The sequence below is a fragment of the Urtica dioica genome, chromosome 8 (assembly GCF_054948205.1).
Source record: "Urtica dioica subsp. dioica isolate 48M chromosome 8, U.dioica_male_clone48M_v1_H2, whole genome shotgun sequence".
NCBI lineage: Eukaryota > Viridiplantae > Streptophyta > Magnoliopsida > Rosales > Urticaceae > Urtica > Urtica dioica.
The window spans coordinates 48,978,692-48,998,390 of NC_142763.1; the positions used below are offsets into that span (position 1 = coordinate 48,978,692).

The 19,699-nt window shown below is 41.0% G+C and overlaps 1 protein-coding gene across 1 annotated transcript; it reads left to right on the top strand.

Annotated features, from left to right (window-relative positions):
• The first annotated feature begins 772 nt into the window (after positions 1-772).
• LOC149389977 (uncharacterized) lies at positions 773-2,377 on the top strand. Its single transcript, XM_089622782.1, has 7 exons — positions 773-850; positions 1,038-1,213; positions 1,273-1,276; positions 1,332-1,418; positions 1,521-1,646; positions 1,749-1,811; positions 2,084-2,377. Exons 1-7 carry the CDS (start codon positions 773-775, stop codon positions 2,375-2,377), a joined length of 828 nt encoding a protein of 275 aa, XP_089478908.1.
• The last annotated feature ends 17,322 nt before the right edge of the window (positions 2,378-19,699 follow it).

Here is a 19,699-nt window from a genome sequence, read left to right on the forward strand (position 1 = left end):
TGTTTACCATTCATGAATATCATCAGCTAGTCGGGATTTACAAAATTACCATTTTACCCTTCTAGCTGTTATTTCCTCAACTCCTTTGTCGCTTGTGAATAAGTTAGAAACAATGTATTGATGAGGAGCTAACAAGTCACATTGTTTCATCCAAAAAAGTCAAGACTCAATTTGGACACTGGCCAGATCATTTATTCACATTCCAAGGAACAAAGCATGAGGTGATATACATTGCATTCCAGCAATCTTGTACATGAATTCCATATCTATCACTACTACAAATTCAGTTTTCCGGTGCGCAAGACTTTTGGGTGCGATTTTTCGCACCTAAAAGTCGCACCAATTGATGCTTTCAGGTGCGACTAGTCGCACCTAAAAGTCAATTAAGCATCTAAAAAATTTCGCTGATTTTTTAACTTTTGGGTGCGAAAAGTCGCACCCAAAAGTCCGTTAAAACTTTTGGGTGCAACTTTATCGCACCCAATAGTCCATCAGAACTTTCCGGGGTGACTTGGTTGCACCCAAAAGTCCAAAACATTTGAGCGGTCACATTTTCCCTCCTTTTTGTCTACACGAAATTGTTTAATATATATTAAAAAAACAATAATTGGCCCATGTAAATACCATAGGTCATTTCTCTCTGCTTACCTCACCACTACACCGCCTCATTTTTCTCTCCCTCTCTCCTCATTCGCGTCTCTCTCTCCCTCTGCTTCTTTTCTCTTCTTCAACTTCACCTAACAAACATCACAGTAAAGAAAAAAAAAGAGGAATGAAAGTTATCGACCAACTTCAGATAGAGCCCAGCTCTAACATACGAGCCACGCCGTCGATTCAACTCCACCTCTGTGTTCCTTGATTTGATCTCTCGTGGAGTGGTAAGTAAGTTCAGCTTTATATTGTTCAATACTTTGTTCAAAATTCGTTCAAAGAAAGCTAATCTTTGTGATTTCATTGGACATTCATACGAAATGAAGATATTATCTTTGTAATATTTAATCCTTGAGATTGTGTGTGTGTGTGTGTGTGTTGTTTAGGCGGGTTTGGTTTTCAGAGAAAGGACTCGAGATTGGCGTTTCAAAGAAGAGTCTCTTGCTCGGCTCAGCCGCCGCCAGCCTGGCCCGGACGAGCCGTTCCCAAATTGGGCTGACACTCTTGGGATGGGCCCAAACCCATCTCCATCGTCGGCTCCACCGGCTCTATCGGAACCCAGGTAAAATGTTACAATGCTATGGAAATCAAGACATACAAGCTATTATATCTATGGTCCAGATTAGTTCTTTAGGATTCGATTTTTTTTTTGCTGAGTGTGTTTTCTTGTTTGTTTTCAGACATTGGATATAGTCGCAGAGAATCCAGATAAGTTCAGAGTCGTCGGACTCGCTGCCGGTTCCAATGTGACGCTTCTCGCTGATCAGGTTTCCTTTTTATTCTGCAATTAAATCAGACAATGTGTTTTTGTGTGGGGTTTTGAATTTGATACATTTTTTTAAAAAAAAATTATTTGGTCAACTGTGCAGGTTAAGAGGTTCAAGCCTCAGATTGTGGCGGTGAGAAATGAGTCATTGATCGGCGAACTAAGAGAGGCCATAGCCGATGTTGAAGAGAAGCCCGAGATCATTCCCGGCGAGCAAGGAGTCATCGAGGTGACTTGAATGTCTAAATATTATTTGTGATCAGAGGAAATAAGCTAAATAAAAAAAATATTTTCTATCTGAAGCTTTTGAATGTAAATTCCTCTTTCTCAGGTTGCCCGGCACCCTGATGCGGTCACGGTTGTTATCGGAATAGTAGGCTGTGCTAGACTTAAGGTGAATATTGAATTAATTTTATTATTATTATTATCATTATTCTTTTACATAATTATCAGCTGAAAAACGACTTCAGGGATTCTTTTGGTTAATAACAACTTACGAATGTTATTGATACTCTCAAATTAAACTACTCTATGATTAAAGATAAAAAAAAAAGTAACTAACTACAGATCACGCACCGACGAACGAAGAACTTGTGTGTGTGTTTGAATTTTGAGTGAGTGTTTGAATTTTGAGTGAAAAAGACATAAAAGTAAATGATGTTGCAGAGCGCGAGGAATCTTGTGTCGGCGATGAAAGGGGGGCGCGGGCCCAGGAAGCTGAGGGTGAAGTGGGCCCCAGAGGTGTATGATCCGATCCCGACATCCGTGTCTCATACCACCCCCAAGAAGCAGCAGCAGAGCAACAACAGAGGTGGCAAGAACAATAAGAAGAAGAAATGCAGAGACAGAGACAAAGCTAAGAAGAAGCAGTCTCGCAAGAAAGAGAGGCACAATGGCGTTACCAATTCCTCCTCGCATTGCGCCTCTTCCATGATCACCAACTACTCACTCGCCTTGTGACCACCTGTAACTATGACTCTGCTCTGTGTGTGTCTGTGTGTGTAAGTAAATAAAATACATATGAAAGACTCAGATTGCTTATATTAAATCCTGTGTGAAACATTTTGCTGTAATAATACAGTATAGTTTCAAGGATGTATTTCTTTATTTTGTCTATGTAAGAGATATTTATTTCATGTTAATTAAAGCATTATGAATCAAGTATTTTTTTATATTGAGAACTTATATTTTTAATTGATGCTTTGCCTTATTTTTTTTTATATTTTTATATTGAGAAATTATATTTTTAATTGATGCTTTGCCTTATTTTTTTTCAAACCCGAAATAGGAATTCAAGTCACTCTTAAATAAACTGACATCCAAAATACTGATATTTATTATGTTTTTCATAGATATGACGTCGCTTTTTAAAAGAGCGACGTCTAAAATACTATTACAGTAAATTAACTCTCACCTATTTATGGCGGGGATGACTTTTGGGTGCGACTTTTCGCACCCACAGCTTTACCCGCCAAACTATTGGGTGCGACTTTTCGCACCCAAAGCTCTACCGCCAAATTTTTGGGTGCGAAAAAATCGCACCCGATGTTTTTCCCCCGCCTTTTCAACTATGTTTTGTGTACAGTTGGGTGCGATTTTGGTTGCGAAAGTCGTACCTAAATGTCGCACCCGAAAGTCATGACTTTTGGGTGCAACTTTTCGCACCCAATACCTTTAGGTGCGAACTTTAGGGTGCGAAAAAATCGCACCTAAAGTCGCACCCATAGGTATCATTGGGTGCGAAAATTGACTTTCAAGTGCGAAAAAAGTCGCACCTGTTGCTATTTTTTGTACTAGTGTATGAGAACTTCACAAAGTTACTCATGACATCTTTATAACTTAGTACTTCACCAATAGGTCCTGTTCGTAATCACATAGTGAGTCCGAACTCTGACTTTCTCAAATGAGAATACGTAAGCTATGAAATGGCATGTCTCATTTCAGGATTAAGGTAAGCACGATGCAATTCATATGTAGTGACTTCAAGACATAAGAGGTTAAATGGTTTGTTCTTATTTTGTCTCTAGAAGTGCACTAGTCAATTCAGTACATTCGGAAGATACCTAGACGAATTATAGAGTCTCCCCGTCGGCGTGCGTTCCCTCCGGCGCGGCCACGCCCGGACCGCCCGCCTCATTGGCGCGGCCGATAGACGGCCAAGCAGCCCCACCCTGTCGGGTGGGGTCCTCTCCGACACCTGCGTCGGCCCAGGTGGTGTCGCCCTCTGCCGGCGCACCTCCCCCGGTGCCGATCTCGCCGGGCGTCGTCCTTCCCTGCGCGAGCGCTCCACCCGAGCAGCCTCCCTCGGAAGCGCGACTGGCGGCCAGCCAGACGGCCCCACCCGATCGAGTGCAGGCCTCCTTGACGTTGGGATCGACCCAGACAGCGTCGCCCTCGGTCGGCGCGTCTCCCCCGGTGGCCCCCTCGGCCGGCGCGCCTCCCCCAGCGCCGAACCCGCCAGGCGCGGCCCTCCTCGGTGCGCGCGCTCCACCCAGGCCATCCACGGGTAGCCAAGCACCCCCACCCGGCCGGGAGGGGTCTCCCCCAAAACCTACAGCAACCCGCGCGGCACCGCCCAAGGCCGGCGCATCTCCCCCGGCACCGGGCTCCTCGAAGGCGCCCTCACTAAAACCGCGCGACCCGCCGGCATCATCCCAGTCGACCTAGCCAACGCGCACGACGTCCCCTGTGTTGGAATCGATCTAGGGTTTAAGAAAATAATTAACGCTTCGGGAAGCGGCGGAATTTTAAAAATTTTCTTTTACAAGTAAAAACGGTTTTTACTAACCTAGACAAGTGCAAGTACATGTAATTAAAAACTAATATGAGCTAAGAAGTTTACTAACCTTTCTTGAAGCTTGATCTTTGAGAAGCTCTTAGAAAGTTGCAACGCTCGTCTCCCCTCGCAGCACGTCTCTCTTCCTTTCCTCGGCACCTCGAGCAACCACGAAAGTTTCTATCACTAAATCACTCGAAATAAAGGAATTAGTGAGTGGGCACTTTTAAACACTACGACTTAAGAACGAGTCTTGAAGTCGTAGAGCTAAACACTAGGTCGAGTGAGGACCTAGGTGCCAAAACAAGAAAAATCGAAAATAAACTAGAAAGAGAGAGAGAGAGAGAGAGAGGAGTTCGGCCAAGTTCTAGAGAGAGAGTCTCTCAAATCTCTTAAACTTGGATTGAATGAAATGTGAGGAAATGAGGCTCCTATTTATAGGAGAGGTCTCACCTTCAATAAGGTAGTTTCCTCTTCTATAGAATATCACATATTCATGAACCAATTTCCTCTTTTCCCTATTGCGACACTCGGCCAACAAGGGCTTCTAGAAGCCTTGATTTGTTTCCAATTTTGTTCATGGCTTGCCTTTTCTCTCAACATGGCCGAAGTTCCTTATGCATCCTTATGCAAATTTGTTTCCTCTTTTTCTTTTGGCAAGTATCTAAATATATTTATGCACAAAATAAACTCTCCTATTTCTCTATAGGGTAGGCGCCCAACATGTCTCTAGAAGGAGCTTCTAGAAGCTTCTTCATTTATTCATGAGAACATGAAAAAGGCCCATTAAGAATTTTCAATAAAACTCTTATGAAATGAAATTAATTCACGAGGCCCAATGATCAAGTCATGGCCGAGTGACATTAAGTCATCAAATGAACTTGTCAAAAAATTTATTGACATTCATTTCATCCTTTGTCTCAAAAGACAAAAATACCCTTTTGACTATTTTCGTTCTCGTTTTGACTTAGCTTCCAGTTTAATATTCCTATCGATGTGATTCGTGACAGTGACCTCATGGACCCAAATGAACAAAGCTTGAGCTAAACACTTGGACTCAAAAGTTCACAAACTTTTTCCAAGTTTAGCTTAATGCGAACTGACTCCATTAAAGAGCTGACACTGAAAATCTCTCGGTTCAAATGAATTTATTTTCTACTCAAGAATTCAACCTAATTATGATGAGCGGATCCACTGAATATTATCTATGTTTACCCTTCATGAATGTCATCAGCTAGTCGGGATTTACTAAATTACCATTTTACCCTTCTAGCTGTTATTTCCTCAACTTCTTTGTCGCTTGTGAATAAGTTAGAAACAATGTATTGACGAGTAGCTAACAAGTCACATTGTTTCATCCAAAAGAGTCAGGACTCAATTTGGACACTGGCCAGTTCATTTATTCACACTCCAAGGAACAAAGCATGAGGTGACATGCATTGCATTTCAGCAATCTTGTACATGAGTTCCATATCTATGAGAACTTCACAAAGTTACTCATGACATACTCACAACTTAGTACTTCACCAATAGGCCCTGTTCGGAATCACATAGTGAGTCCGAACTCTGACTTTCTCAAATGAGAATACTAAGCTGTGAAATGGCATGTCTCATTTCAGGATTAAGGTAAGCATGATGCAATTCATACATAGTGACTTCGAGACATAAGAGGTTAAATGGTTTGTTCTTATCTTGTCTCTAGAAGTGCACTGGTCAATTCAGTACCTTCGAAAGATACCTAGAAGAACTATAGAGTCTCCAACTCTCAATGCCTCATAACCAGACATCATAGATTCTTCTAACAATCGTACTGAGGTCAATAGTCCTTTGACCCTAAGATTGTGAATATATCGTTTTAAGCAAACTACGAAGAGTTTGTTCATGCAAATCTACATTTGTCTCTTCGTAAGTTGTTAAGTTTGTTTGTGGACTAAAAGACTAAGGTTTTATCATAAAGCTTCAAACAAAGAAAGAATGAATGAACGTTTCAACTTTATTAATGAATGAATAGGCAATTACAAGCAAGAGTCTTCATGAGACTTTATTACATCAAATGTACAAAATAAAGATTACAACTCTTCTTGTGGGCACCATTGACAACAAAATCCCACTTGACTCAAAGAAGATGTGTTTAGTCTTTCATGCCTAATCCCTCACGATGTTGGTCGAAGACCTTGTTCGCTAGGGCCTTGGTGAATGGATCTGTGAGGTTGTCCACCGTTGAGATCTTCTTCACTTCCACGTCCCCGCGCTGCACGATCTCTCGAATCAAATGGTATTTCCTCTCAATATGCTTAGAGCGCTTATGGCTTCTAGGTTCCTTTGAGTTAGCGACAGCCCCACTATTATCACAATAAAGGGTCATGGGCTCGTCGACGTTTGGAACAACTTCCAAATACTTAAGGAATTTTCTAAGCCATATAGCCTCTTTGGATGCTTCACAAGCAGCCACATATTCTGCTTCCATTGTGGAGTCAGCAATGCAAGATTGCTTAATACTTCTCCAGAACAACAGCTCCACCATTAAGGATGAACACAGATCCCGAAGTGGATTTCCTGGAATCCTTATCCGCTTGAAAATCGGAGTCGGTATATCCCGTCATAGTCAGGTCAGTACCTGAGTATGTAAGCATCAAGTTCCTAGTTCTTCGAAGATACTTAAGAACATGCTTAACAGTAATCCAATGCTCGGGTCCAGGGTTCGATTGGAAACGGCTAACTACGCCAACGGCGAAACATATATCAGGTCTAGTGCAAAGCATAGCATACATGAGGCTTCCTACGGCAGAGGCGTAAGGAATTTTCCTCATGTCTTCAATCTCTTGTGCAGTCTTGGGAGACTGGTCCTTAGAGAGTGAAACTCCATGCCTAAAGGGTGTTTGGCCCTTCTTGGAGTCTTGCATCGAGAAGCGATCCATCACCTTATCAATATAAGATGCTTGAGAGAGCGACAGGGTCCGGTTTTTCCTATCTCGAAAGATTTGGATCCCCAGAATGTACGCGGCTTCTCCTAGATCCTTCATATCGAATTGCTTTGCCAGCCAGACCTTAACCTCAGATAACTTACCCACGTCATTACCAATGAGTAGTATATCATCGACATATAGTACCAGAAACACAACTTTACCTTCGTGTATTAACTTGTAAACACAAGGCTCATCTATTGACTGTTCAAAGCCAAAGCTCTTTACAGTTTCATCGAATCTAATATTCCATGACCTAGATGCTTGCTTTAATCCATAAATGGACTTAAGCAACTCACAAACCTTGGTATCTTGACCTTCTTCCACGAAACCGTCTGGTTGAGCCATGTAAATGCGCTCGTCAAGATTGACATTCAGAAAGGCTGTCTTGACATCCATTTGCCAGATCTCATAGTCGAGAGCTACAGCTATGGATAGGAGTATGCGGATGGATTTAAGCATCGCGACTGGCGAGAAGGTTTCGTCATAGTCAATCCCTTCTTGTTGGGTATAACCCTTCGCCACAAGTCGTGCTTTGAACGTCTCGACGTTCCCATCAGGACCCCTTTTCTTCTTGTATATCCACTTACACCCTACGGGTTTAATCCCTTCAGGAAGGTCTACAAGTTTCGAGACATTGTTGACATACATCGAGTGCATTTCAACTTTCATGGCGTCAAGCCAAAGGTTTGTTTCAGAACAAGCCATCGCTTGGCTATAGGAAACAGGATCATCCATGTCAGAGACGGCTACAAGAGAATCTCCATAAGACATGTACCTGTCAGGCTTTAGAGTAGCCCTCCCACTACGTCTAAGTACTACTTGACGAGATTCTGATGAGTTAGGTTGTGTTTCAGTTGGGGTAAGAACAGTTCTTACAGATGAGGTAGAAGCTTCCTCACCCAACTTTTCTTCAAGCACAATTTTGCTTCTAGGTTTTGCATCTTTCACAAAGTCCTCCATAAGGAAACGAGCATTCGTGCTAACGAAAGTCTTATCATCCTCGGGACTATAGAAAGTAAAACCTTTGGTTTCCTTTGGATATCCCACAAACAGGCACAATTCTGACCTACTAGCCAACTTGCTAGTCTTTTGCCTCAGCACGTGTGCAGGGCAGCCCCAAATTCGGATGCGGCCAAGATTCACTTTACGGCCAGTCCATCGTTCATAAGGAGTACCATGAACCGTTTTGGACGAAACTTGGTTCAGAATATAGGCGGCTGTTTCAAGGGCATATCCCCAAAAGGAAAGCGGGAGTGATGAGTAACTCATCATTGATCTAACCATCTCCATAAGAGTTCGGTTTCTTCTCTCTGACACTCCGTTTTGTTGAGGTGTGCCAGGTGCGGTAAGCTGAGAAGCGATACCTTCTTCTTTAAGAAAGTCATCGAACTCTCCAGACATATACTCACCACCTCGATCAGATCGAAGGGTTTTGATCACTTTGCCAGTTTGCTTTTCCACTAAAGCCCTAAAGACCTTAAATACGTTAAAGGTCTCGGATTTGTGTTTGAGCAAATAGACAAACCCATATCGTGAGTAATCATCGGTGAAGGTAACGAAGTATTCGTATCCTCCACGTGCCTGTTGGTTGAGTGGACCACATACATCAGAATATACTAGTTCCAGCAACTCAGTGGCTCTTCGACCCTTATCAGAGAAAGGTCGCTTAGTCATTTTTCCTTCTATGCAGGATTCACAAGTAGGTAGTGAACCTATTGCAGAGGCTTGGAGTGGACCGTCCCTCACAAGTCTCTTAATCCTATCTAGACTGCTATGACCAAGTCTTAAGTGCCATAGGTATGTTGATTTTGTTAGGTCGGAGGATTCAGAAAGTTTGATCCTCTTTGGCTCCCTAATTAGATCATTATCTATTTCGGTGTCTAAAAGAGAAGGTTGAGTGGGATAGATGTAGAAAAGAGCATTCTGCATACATGCATTAGTGACAAAAGAATTATCAGGAAACGAAATACGAATTCCATTCTTAATGAACTTTAAACAATAATCTTGCTCACGAAGACGAGCAACGGATATTAACTTCTTCCCAAAGGTAGGAACAAAATAAACATTATTCAAGTTTAAAGTGCGGTCTTCAAAAGACAGCGTCACGGATCCCACAGCCTTTGCAGACACCAGGCTCCCATCACCCCATTTGAAACAGAACTCGCCTTCCTCTAAGTTTTTGGTTTTCTTGAAACCATTCAAGGAAAAACAAATATGGTTAGTAGCAGCGGAGTCAAGAATCCACGTTGATACATTATCAGCTACTAAGCATGCTTCGGTAACTAGTACAATACTATGTTCCTTTGCTTTGAGATTGGCAGGACAGTTCTTTTTATCGGCATTGTAAGGTCCCTTCTCAGTTCTAGAGGCGGAGGCTTTGTGCTCAGTAGCATGTGTCTCTCCTTGATTCCTCTTTCTCTTAGTGAGACCTACAGCAGTGTGAAGTTCCATCATAAGCTTGGTAACAGTGTACTCTAGCTTGTCTATGGAGTAGTTCATCTTGGAGGTATCAAGAGACGCGGGGAGAGTTTCTAAGATCATATCTATGACATTATTCTCATTAATCTCAGATCCTAGGATTTCCATTTTACTCAGATGACTAATGATCAATATCATAAAGTCTCCAACAGGAGTCCTAGCCTTCATACGACAGTTCATAAACTGTCGGACTGCTTTTGCCTTGTTTGACGCCTTTGCCCTCCAAACATCTCAAGGAGATTGTAGAGCATCTCGGCGGCAGTCTCGATGTCACGATGTTGCTCTTTCAGCATATTGTTCATAGATGCTAAGATATAGCACCTCACAATCTCATCGGATCGAAGCCATGCCGCTATGGCGTCATTGTCCTCTTGAATCGAATCATCATTCGTCAGAGGAGGACACGGGGTGGTGAGTACCCATTTGTGCTTGTTAACGGTAACAATTGTGTCGAGGTTATGTTTCGAATCTATGTAGTTCTTTGTTTCGAGTTTGTTCGAGGAAAGGATGAACGAGAGAAGGTTGAGAGACATGTTGCTTATATAAGTTGAAACAAGTTTATGATTAGTCTTTGGTTTAGGATTTAAGTTTTATTAAGACTTTTATAAAATCCAAAGGTGTTATAAACCAAACGATAATTTACTCCCTCAAGAGAAGGCCGCAAAAAATCTCCTTTTATAAGTAAATGACACATCATTAATGCTAAGCCAAGATGTCAATACATCTATTTTGACTAGCCACCTTGTAAATTGGTTTGATCACTCACATCCTTTCGCAGGGCCTCGAGGGAGGATTACTAGGGATTGAGTCTAAGTGTGCAACCAACCACTTAGTCCAAAAGGTCAACTTTGAAAAACAATCCCCCAAGGGGAGGCCTTGTCATCGTCGTCTCACTCTCGGACGTAGCTCATTGAGCAATGATCAGAGCAAAGCGCCCTTGAGTACTCTCATTTAAGAGAGGGCCACGAGGGTGACTCTTAGTCCGGCGACACTTGCACTTTTCGTTAGTGTTGGGGATCGTGGGTTACAAACAACAAGTATAACCCTCCCACTTAGTTTTTGGAGTTGGTTCATCGACTCTTATAAGTTCGGAAACAAAATTTCCTAGTTAGAGAGCGACAGAGCAGACAACTAGAAGAGAATCCTAGATCGACATGTTCAGAGTAGTATTAGTGCATAAAGGCACAAGGTACATACTCGATCTTTTCCTATTTTCTATTTCGGGAAAGTGCATGAGGGAAGTGTGAACTTCAACTCACTCGAACACTTGAAAGTTTGAGATTACACATCTTTTAATTTTTCGGCTTGTCTACAAAGAGACCTCCCACTCAAATTTTCAAGAGCATATAGATTTTGAACATATGTGATATAGATATAGTTTTGAAAACATTTTGAAAACTTATTTGATTTGGATGACAAAATATTTTCAAGTTTGAAAGTGAAAACGGTTTTTCAAAATTCAAACTAGTTTTGTAAAAACTCAATTTCAATTAAACTTTCAAAAATCAAAACATTTTAATCTTACACATCATGTTTATAATCATATGAAAAACATTTTTTCTCAAGAAAATTTTCTCATTAGAGTTCTATAACTCATGGTAGTGGGGTTTGAAATTCCGGATTTCTTAAAAACTGGAGTTTCGGAACAGCCGCGCACCTCGGAGTAAAATCGCCATATCAGGCGGCTCCGATGTCCTTTTGAGCCGAAACCGGTGGCATTGGACAGAGGATAGACAGTGCTTTAATTTGATTCAAGAATCATTAAATTTAGATTTCTGAGATGAGAGTTATGCCCCTTTTAACGCGGGTTTACTCCAGCTCGAAGAAAAATAAATAATTAAAGCTTGGTCCTTTTTAGGTGCGAAAAAGAATCGAGTGTAACGGAACGTTTTATGAAGGTTGTTAAAGCTTTTATTTGTGTCTTATTAGCAAGGTAATAACAAGGCATAAAAGAAATAACAACAAGCATAAAACGATTCAAGTAAAAATAAGAAACTAGCAAGATAACAAAACTAGTCACAAAATTTTACTCGAAATTTCTCAAACCTTTAAAACACGTTTTTCAATATAAAAAATTAAAAACTTTTAGAACTGATTCTAATATGTTTTAAAAACATCCCAAACTCATAGAAAATCAACATGATTTTTAATTTAAAGGCATGAGCAATAAATTAAAAAAAATCTAAGATAACAATTCTAACTTGTCACAAAATTAGTAAACTTTCGAAAACGATTTTCAAGCTCATAATTTTAAAAACATGTACATGCATCTCTTTGACCATAGCTCTGATACCATTTGTTGGAATCGATCTAGGGTTTAAGAAAATAATTAATGCTTCGGGAAGCGGCGGAATTTTAAAAATTTTCTTTTACAAGTAAAAACGGTTTTTACTAACCTAGACAAGTGCAAGTACATGTAATTAAAAACTAATATGAGCTAAGAAATTTACTAACCTTTCTTGAAGCTTGATCTTTGAGAAGCTCTTAGAAAGTTGCAACGCTCGTCTCCCCTCGCAGCACGTCTCTCTTCCTTTCCTCGGCACCTCGAGCAACCACGAAAGTTTCTATCACTAAATCACTCGAAATAAAGGAATTAGTGAGTGGGCACTTTTAAACACTACGACTTAAGAACGAGTCTTGAAATCGCAGAGCTAAACACTAGGTCGAGTGAGGACCTAGGTGCCAAAACAAGAAAAATCGAAAATAAACTAGAAAGAGAGAGAGGGAGGAGTTCGGCCAAGTTCTAGAGAGAGAGTCTCTCAAATCTCTTAAACTTGGATTGAATGAAATGTGAGGAAATGAGGCTCCTATTTATAGGAGAGGTCTCACCTTCAATAAGGTAGTTTCCTCTTCTATAGAATATCACATATTCATGAGCCAATTTCCTCTTTTCCCTATTTAGACACTCGGCCAACAAGGGCTTCTAGAAGCCTTGATTTGTTTCCAATTTTGTTCATGGCTTGCCTTTTCTCTCAACATGGCCGAAGTTCCTTCTGCATCCTTATGCAAATTTGTTTCCTCTTTTTCTTTTGGCAAGTATCTAAATACATTTATGCACAAAATAAACTCTCTTATTTCTCTATAGGGTAGGCGCCCAACATGTCTCTAGAAGGAGCTTCTAGAAGCTTCTTCATTTATTCATGAGAACATGAAAAAGGCCCATTAAGAATTTTCAATAAAACTCTTATGAAATGAAATTAATTCACGAGGCCCAATGATCAAGTCATGGCCGAGTGACATTAAGTCATCAAATGAGCTTGTCAAAAAATTTATTGACATTCATTTCATCCTTTGTCTCAAAAGACAAAAATACCCTTTTGACTATTTTCGTTCTCGTTTTGACTTAGCTACCAGTTTAACTATTCCTATCGATGTGATTCGTGACAGTGACCTCATGGACCCAAATGAACAAAGCTTGAGCTAAACACTTGGACTCAAAAGTTCACAAACATTTTCCAAGTTTAGCTTAATGGCAACTGACTCCACTAAAGAGCTGACACTGAAAATCTCTCGGTTCAAATGAATTTATTTTCTACTCAAGAATTCAACCTAATTATGATGAGCGGATCCACTGAATATTATCTATGTTTACCCTTCATGAATGTCATCAGCTAGTCGGGATTTACTAAATTACCATTTTACCCTTCTAGCTGTTATTTCCTCAACTCCTTTGTCGCTTGTGAATAAGTTAGAAACAATGTATTGACGAGTAGCTAACAAGTCACATTGTTTCATCCAAAAGAGTCAGGACTCAATTTGGACACTGGCCAGTTCATTTATTCACACTCCAAGGAACAAAGCATGAGGTGACATGCATTGCATTTCAGCAATCTTGTACATGAATTCCATATCTATGAGAACTTCACAAAGTTTCTCATGACATACTCACAACTTAGTACTTCACCAATAGGCCCTGTTCGGAATCACATAGTGAGTCCGAACTCTGATTTTCTCAAATGAGAATACTAAGCTGTGAAATGGCATGTCTCATTTCAGGATTAAGGTAAGCATGATGCAATTCATACATAGTGACTTCGAGACATAAGAGGTTAAATGGTTTGTTCTTATCTTGTCTCTAGAAGTGCACTGGTCAATTCAGTACCTTCGAAAGATACCTAGAAGAACTATAGAGTCTCCAACTCTCAATGCCTCATAACCAGACATCATAGATTCTTCTAACAATCGTACTGAGGTCAATAGTCCTTTGACCCTAAGATTGCGAATATATCGTTTTAAGCAAACTACGAAGAGTTTGTTCATGCAAATCTACATTTGTCTCTTCGTAAGTTGTTTAGTTTGTTTATGGACTAAAAGACTAAGGTTTTATCATAAAGCTTCAAACAAAGAAAGAATGAATGAACGTTTCAACTTTAGTAATGAATGAATAGGCAATTACAAGCAAGAGTCTTCATTAGACTTTATTACATCAAATGTACAAAATAAAGATTACAACTCTTCTTGTGGGCACCATTGACAACACCCTGCGTGCCTATCGCCTAGGCCGGTCCCGCGCGTGTCAGTCTAGCCCTCCTCGGCGCCAGCATGGCCGGTCCGGTGTCCCCCTGGCGGCATGGGCCGTGTCCGGCATGCGCGGCCCCTTCCTCGCTAGCCAACCATGCTTCAACCAAAGAAAAATCATCCCCAGCCATCTCTATCCTGTTCGCATTTGATGAGGACGATTATGGTACGTTGTAGGTTGTTGAGGAAGATGAGAATTGGGCCCCAAAACCCTCAAAGTCCACGTGTTGATCCCTGAGTAGAGGTAACAAATCATCTTCAATGGCCCCACACCCCGATAGGTGGTTGGTAGGGCCCATAGGCATGTGCAACGAGACGAAAAGGTATGGAAAATAGAGCGGCCAAAGAAAAAGTAATAGTTAAAAGCGATCGGGACATACCTTTTGCCGATGGCTTGCTCCGGTGGGCCGCCGATAACGAGGACCTTGAGTTTACCACACGAGTTACACTCGATGATAAACTCGGGGGGCTAATGTTACCGACCCGTCCCGGCTCGGTGAAACGACGACGGCCGCGATAGCGGCCAACCTTGGGTCTCCCTTCAACGCACGGCCGGCCCTGGGCCGTCACTCGGCCAATTGCCAGCCCAGGGCCATCACTCGGCCATTGGCCGACCTTGGATTGTCGCTCGGCCGGCCCTGGGCCGTCACTCGGCCATTGGCCGGCCTTGATCATTGTTCGGCTGGCCCTGGGCCGTCACTCGGCCATTGGCCGGCCTGGATCGTCGCTCGGCCGGCCCTGGGCCGTCACTCGGCCATTGGGCGGCCCAGGGTAGTCATTCGGCCAATGGCCGGCCCTGGGCCGTCACTCGGTCAATGTCCGGCCCAGGGTCGTCACCCTGCCATTGGCCGGCCCTATTGTCAATGGTGCCCACAAGAAGAGTTGTAGTCTTTATTTTGAACATTTGATGTAATAAAGTCTCATGAAGACTCTTGCTTGTAATTGCCTATTCATTCATTAATAAAGTTGAAACGTTCATTCAATCTTCCTTGTCTGAAGCTTTATGATAAAACCATAGTCTTTTAGACCATAAACAAACTTAACAACTTACGAAGAGACAAATGTAGATTTGCATGAACAAACTCTTCGTAGTTTGCTTAAAACGATATATTCGCAATCTTAGGGTCAAAGAACTATTGACCTCAGTATGATTGTTAGAAGAATCTATGATGTCTGGTTATGAGGCATTGAGAGTTGGGGACTCTATAGTTCTTCTAGGTATCTTCCGAAGGTACTGAATTGACCAGTGCACTTCTAGAGACAATATAAGAACAAACCATTTAACCTCTTATGTCTCGAAGTCACTATGTATGAATTGCATCATGCTTACCTTAATCCTGAAATGAGACATGCCATTTCACACCTTAGTATTCTCATTTGAGAAAGTCAAAGTTCGGACTCACTATGTGATTCCGAACAAGGCCTATTGGTGAAGTACTAAGTTGTGAGTCTATCATGAGTAACTTTGTGAAGTTCTCATAGATATGGAATTCATGTACAAGATTGCTGAAATGCAATGTATGTCACCTCATGCTTTGTTCCTTGGAGTGTGAATAAATGAACTGGCCAGTGTCCAAATTGAGTCCTGACTCTTTTGGATGAAACAATGTGACTTGTTAGCTCCTCGTCAATACATTGTTTCTAACTTATTCACAAGCGACAAAGGAGTTGAGGAAATAACAGCTAGAAGGGTAAAATGGTAATTTAGTAAATCCCGACTAGCTGATGAGATTCATGAAGGGTAAACATAGATAATATTCAGTGGATCCGCTCATCATAATTAGGTCGAATTCTTGAGTAGAAAATAAATTCATTTGAACCGAGAGATTTTCAGTGTCAGCTCTTTAGTGGAGTCAGTTGACATTAAGCTAAACTTGGAAAAGGTTTGTGAACTTTTGAGTCCAAGTGTTTAGCTCAAGCTTTGTTCATTTGGGTCCATGAGGTCACTGTCACGAATCACATCGATAGGAATAGTTAAACTGGAAGCTAAGTCAAAACAAGAACGAAAATTGTCGAAAGGGTATTTTTGTCTTTTGAGACATAAGGATGAAATGGATGTCAATAAATTTTGACAAGTTCATTTGATGACTTAATGTCACTCGGCCATAATATGATTAACTGGGCCTTGTGAATTAATTTCATTTCATGAGAATTTTATTGAAAATTCTTAATGGGCCTTTCTCATGTTGTCATGAACAAATGAAGAAGCTTCTAGAAGCTCCTTCTAGAGAGACTTGGGCGCCTACCCTAATAGAGAAATAGGAGAGTTTATTTTGTGCATAAATGTATTTAGATACTTGCCAAAAGAAAAAGAGGAAACAAATTTCCTCCAAGAGGAAAGTGGGAATCGGCCAAGTGAGAGACAAGGCAAGGCCTTGAACAAAATTGGAAACAAATCAAGGCTTCTAGAAGCCTTGAGTTGGCCGAGTGTCTCAAAGGGAAAAAAAGAGGAAATTGCTCATGAATATGTGATATTCTATAGAAGAGGAAACTACCTTATTGAAGGTGAGACCTCTCCTATAAATAGGAGCCTCATTTCCTCACATTTCAATCATCCAAGTTTAAGAGATTTGAGAGACTCTCTCTCTAGAACTTTGGCCGAATATCCTCTCTCTCTCTCTCTAGTTTATTTTCGATTATTTCTTGTCTTGGCACCTAGGTCCTCACTCGACCTAGTGTTTAGCTCTGCGACTTCGAGACTCGTTCTCAAGTCGTAGTGTTTAAAAGTGCCCACTCACTGATTCCTTCTTTTCGAGTGATTTAGTGATAGAAACTTTCGTGGTTGCTCGAGGTGCCGAGGAAAGAAAGAGAGACGTGCTGCGAGGGTAGACGAGCGTTGCAACTTTCCAAAAGCTTCTACAAGGTTCAAGCTTCAAGAAAGGTTAGTAACTTTAATAGCTCATATTAGTTTTTATTAACTTTAAAATTCCGCCGCTTAACGAAGCGTTAAACTTTTTCTTAAACCCTAGATCGATTCCAACAGGCCCTGGATCGTCGCTCGGCCGGCCTTGGGCCGTCACTCGGCCAATGGTCGGCCCAGGGTTGTCGCTCGGCCGGCCTTGGGCCGTCACTCGGCCAATGGTCGGCCCAGGGTCGTCACTCGGCCAAGGGACCCTCAAAACATCCCTTTTTCGCCTATAAATGCGGGGCTGGACTCCTCGAGACAGGTAATCTGAAATTGAGTACGAAAACGCTGCTGAACTCACAACTCACTCATTTCTCTCAAGCTTTGGCTCTCTAAACACCTAACCTCATTTACCCACCTCAATCCTACTAATGTTGAGCTTCGTAGAGGTAAACAGAGGTACCCCCTATGTTTCCCCTTTGTAGTTCACACTCTCTTTCCCTCTTTTTAGGTGTTGAGACGAGGCAAGATAAATCGAAAGTTAAGGGACGACTTGGGATACCAAGTCCGACACGCTCGAGCCAAAGCGAGATCACTTGGTCCGGCCTTTGGTCTAACCACTTTTGGCTACTAAATAGTTGTCCGAAAACGAGCGACAAAAAGCTAAATACTTGGACTCAGAAGTTCACATACCTTTTCCAAGTTTAGCTTAATGTCAACTGACTCCACTAAAGAGTTGACACTGAAAATCTCTCGGTTCAAAGGAATTTATTTTCTACTCAAGAATTAAACCTAATTGTAATGAGTGGATCCACTCAATATTATATATGTTTACCCTTCATGAATATCATCAACTATTCGGATTTACAAAATTACTATTTTACCCTTCTACCTGGTATTTCCTCAACTCCTTTGTCGCTTGTGAATAAGTTAGAAACAATGTATTGATGAGGAGCTAACAAGTCACATTGTTTCATCCAAAAGAGTTCAAACTCAATTTGGACACTGGCCAGTTCATTTATTCACATTCCAAGGAACAAAGCATGAGGTGATATACATTGCATTTCAGCAATCTTGCACATGAATTCCATATCTATGGGAACTTCACAAAGTTACTCATGACATCTCCACAACTTAGTACTTCACCAATAGGTCTTGTTCAGAATCACATAGTGAAATGAGAATACGTAAGTTTTGAAATGGCATGTCTCATTTCAGGATTAAGGTAAGCATGATGCAATTCATACGTAGTGACTTCGAGAAATAAGAGGTTAAATGGTTTGTTCTTATCTTGTCTCTCGAAGTGCACTGGTCTATTCAGTACCTTCGGAAGATACCTAGAAGAACTATAGAGTCTCCAACTCTCAATGCCCCATAACCATACATCATAGATTCTCCTAACAATCGCACTGAGGTCAATAGTCATTTGACCTTTAGATTGAGAATATATCGTTTTAAGCAAACTACGAAGAGTTTGTTCATGCAAATCTACATTTGTCTCTTCGTAAGTTGTTAAGTTTGTTTATGGACTAAAGACTAGTGTTTTATCATAAAGCTTCAAACAGACAAGGAAGAATGACTGAACGTTTCAACATTTTATTAATGAATAAGCGATTACAAGCAAGAGTCTTCGTGAGACTTTATTACATCAAATGTACAAAATAAAGACTACAACTCTTCTTGTGGGCACCATTGACAACACTAGGTGCCAAAAAAAATGAAAAAGGGAATTCTAGAGAGAGAGAGAGAGGGGGGGCGGCCACAATGAAGAGAGAGAAGCTCTCAATCTTAAAATTGTGTGCTGTGAGTTGTGAATGAGGTGGGGTATTTGTTGTCAATGGTGCCCACAAGAAGAGTTGTAGTCTTTATTTTGTACATTTGATGTAATAAAGTCTCATGAAGACTCTTGCTTGTAATTGCCTATCTATTCATTAATAAAGTTGAAACGTTCATTCATTCTTTCTTTGTTTGAAGCTTTATGATAAAACCTTAGTCTTTTAGTCCATAAAAAAACTTAACAACTTACGAAGAGACAAATGTAGATTTGCATGAACAAACTCTTCGTAGTTTGCTTAAAACGATATATTCGCAATCTTAGGGTCAGAGGACTATTGACCTCAGTATGATTGTTAGAAGAATCTATGATGTCTGGTTATGAGGCATTGAGAGTTGGGGACTCTATAGTTCTTCTAGGTATCTTCCGAAGGTACTGAATTGACCAGTGCACTTCTAGAGACAATATAAGAACAAACCATTTAACCTCTTATGTCTCGAAGTCACTATGTATGAATTGCATCATGCTTACCTTAATCCTGAAATGAGACATGCCATTTCACACCTTAGTATTCTCATTTGAGAAAGTCAAAGTTCGGACTCACTATGTGATTCCGAACAAGGCCTATTGGTGAAGTACTAAGTTGTGAGTCTGTCATGAGTAACTTTGTGAAGTTCTCATAGATATGGAATTCATGTACAAGATTGCTGAAATGCAATGTATGTCACCTCATGCTTTGTTCCTTGGAGTGTGAATAAATGAACTGGCCAGTGTCCAAATTGAGTCCTGACTCTTTTGGATGAAACAATGTGACTTGTTAGCTCCTCGTCAATACATTGTTTCTAACTTATTCACAAGCGACAAAGGAGTTGAGGAAATAACAGCTAAAAGGGTAAAATGGTAATTTAGTAAATCCCGTCTAGCT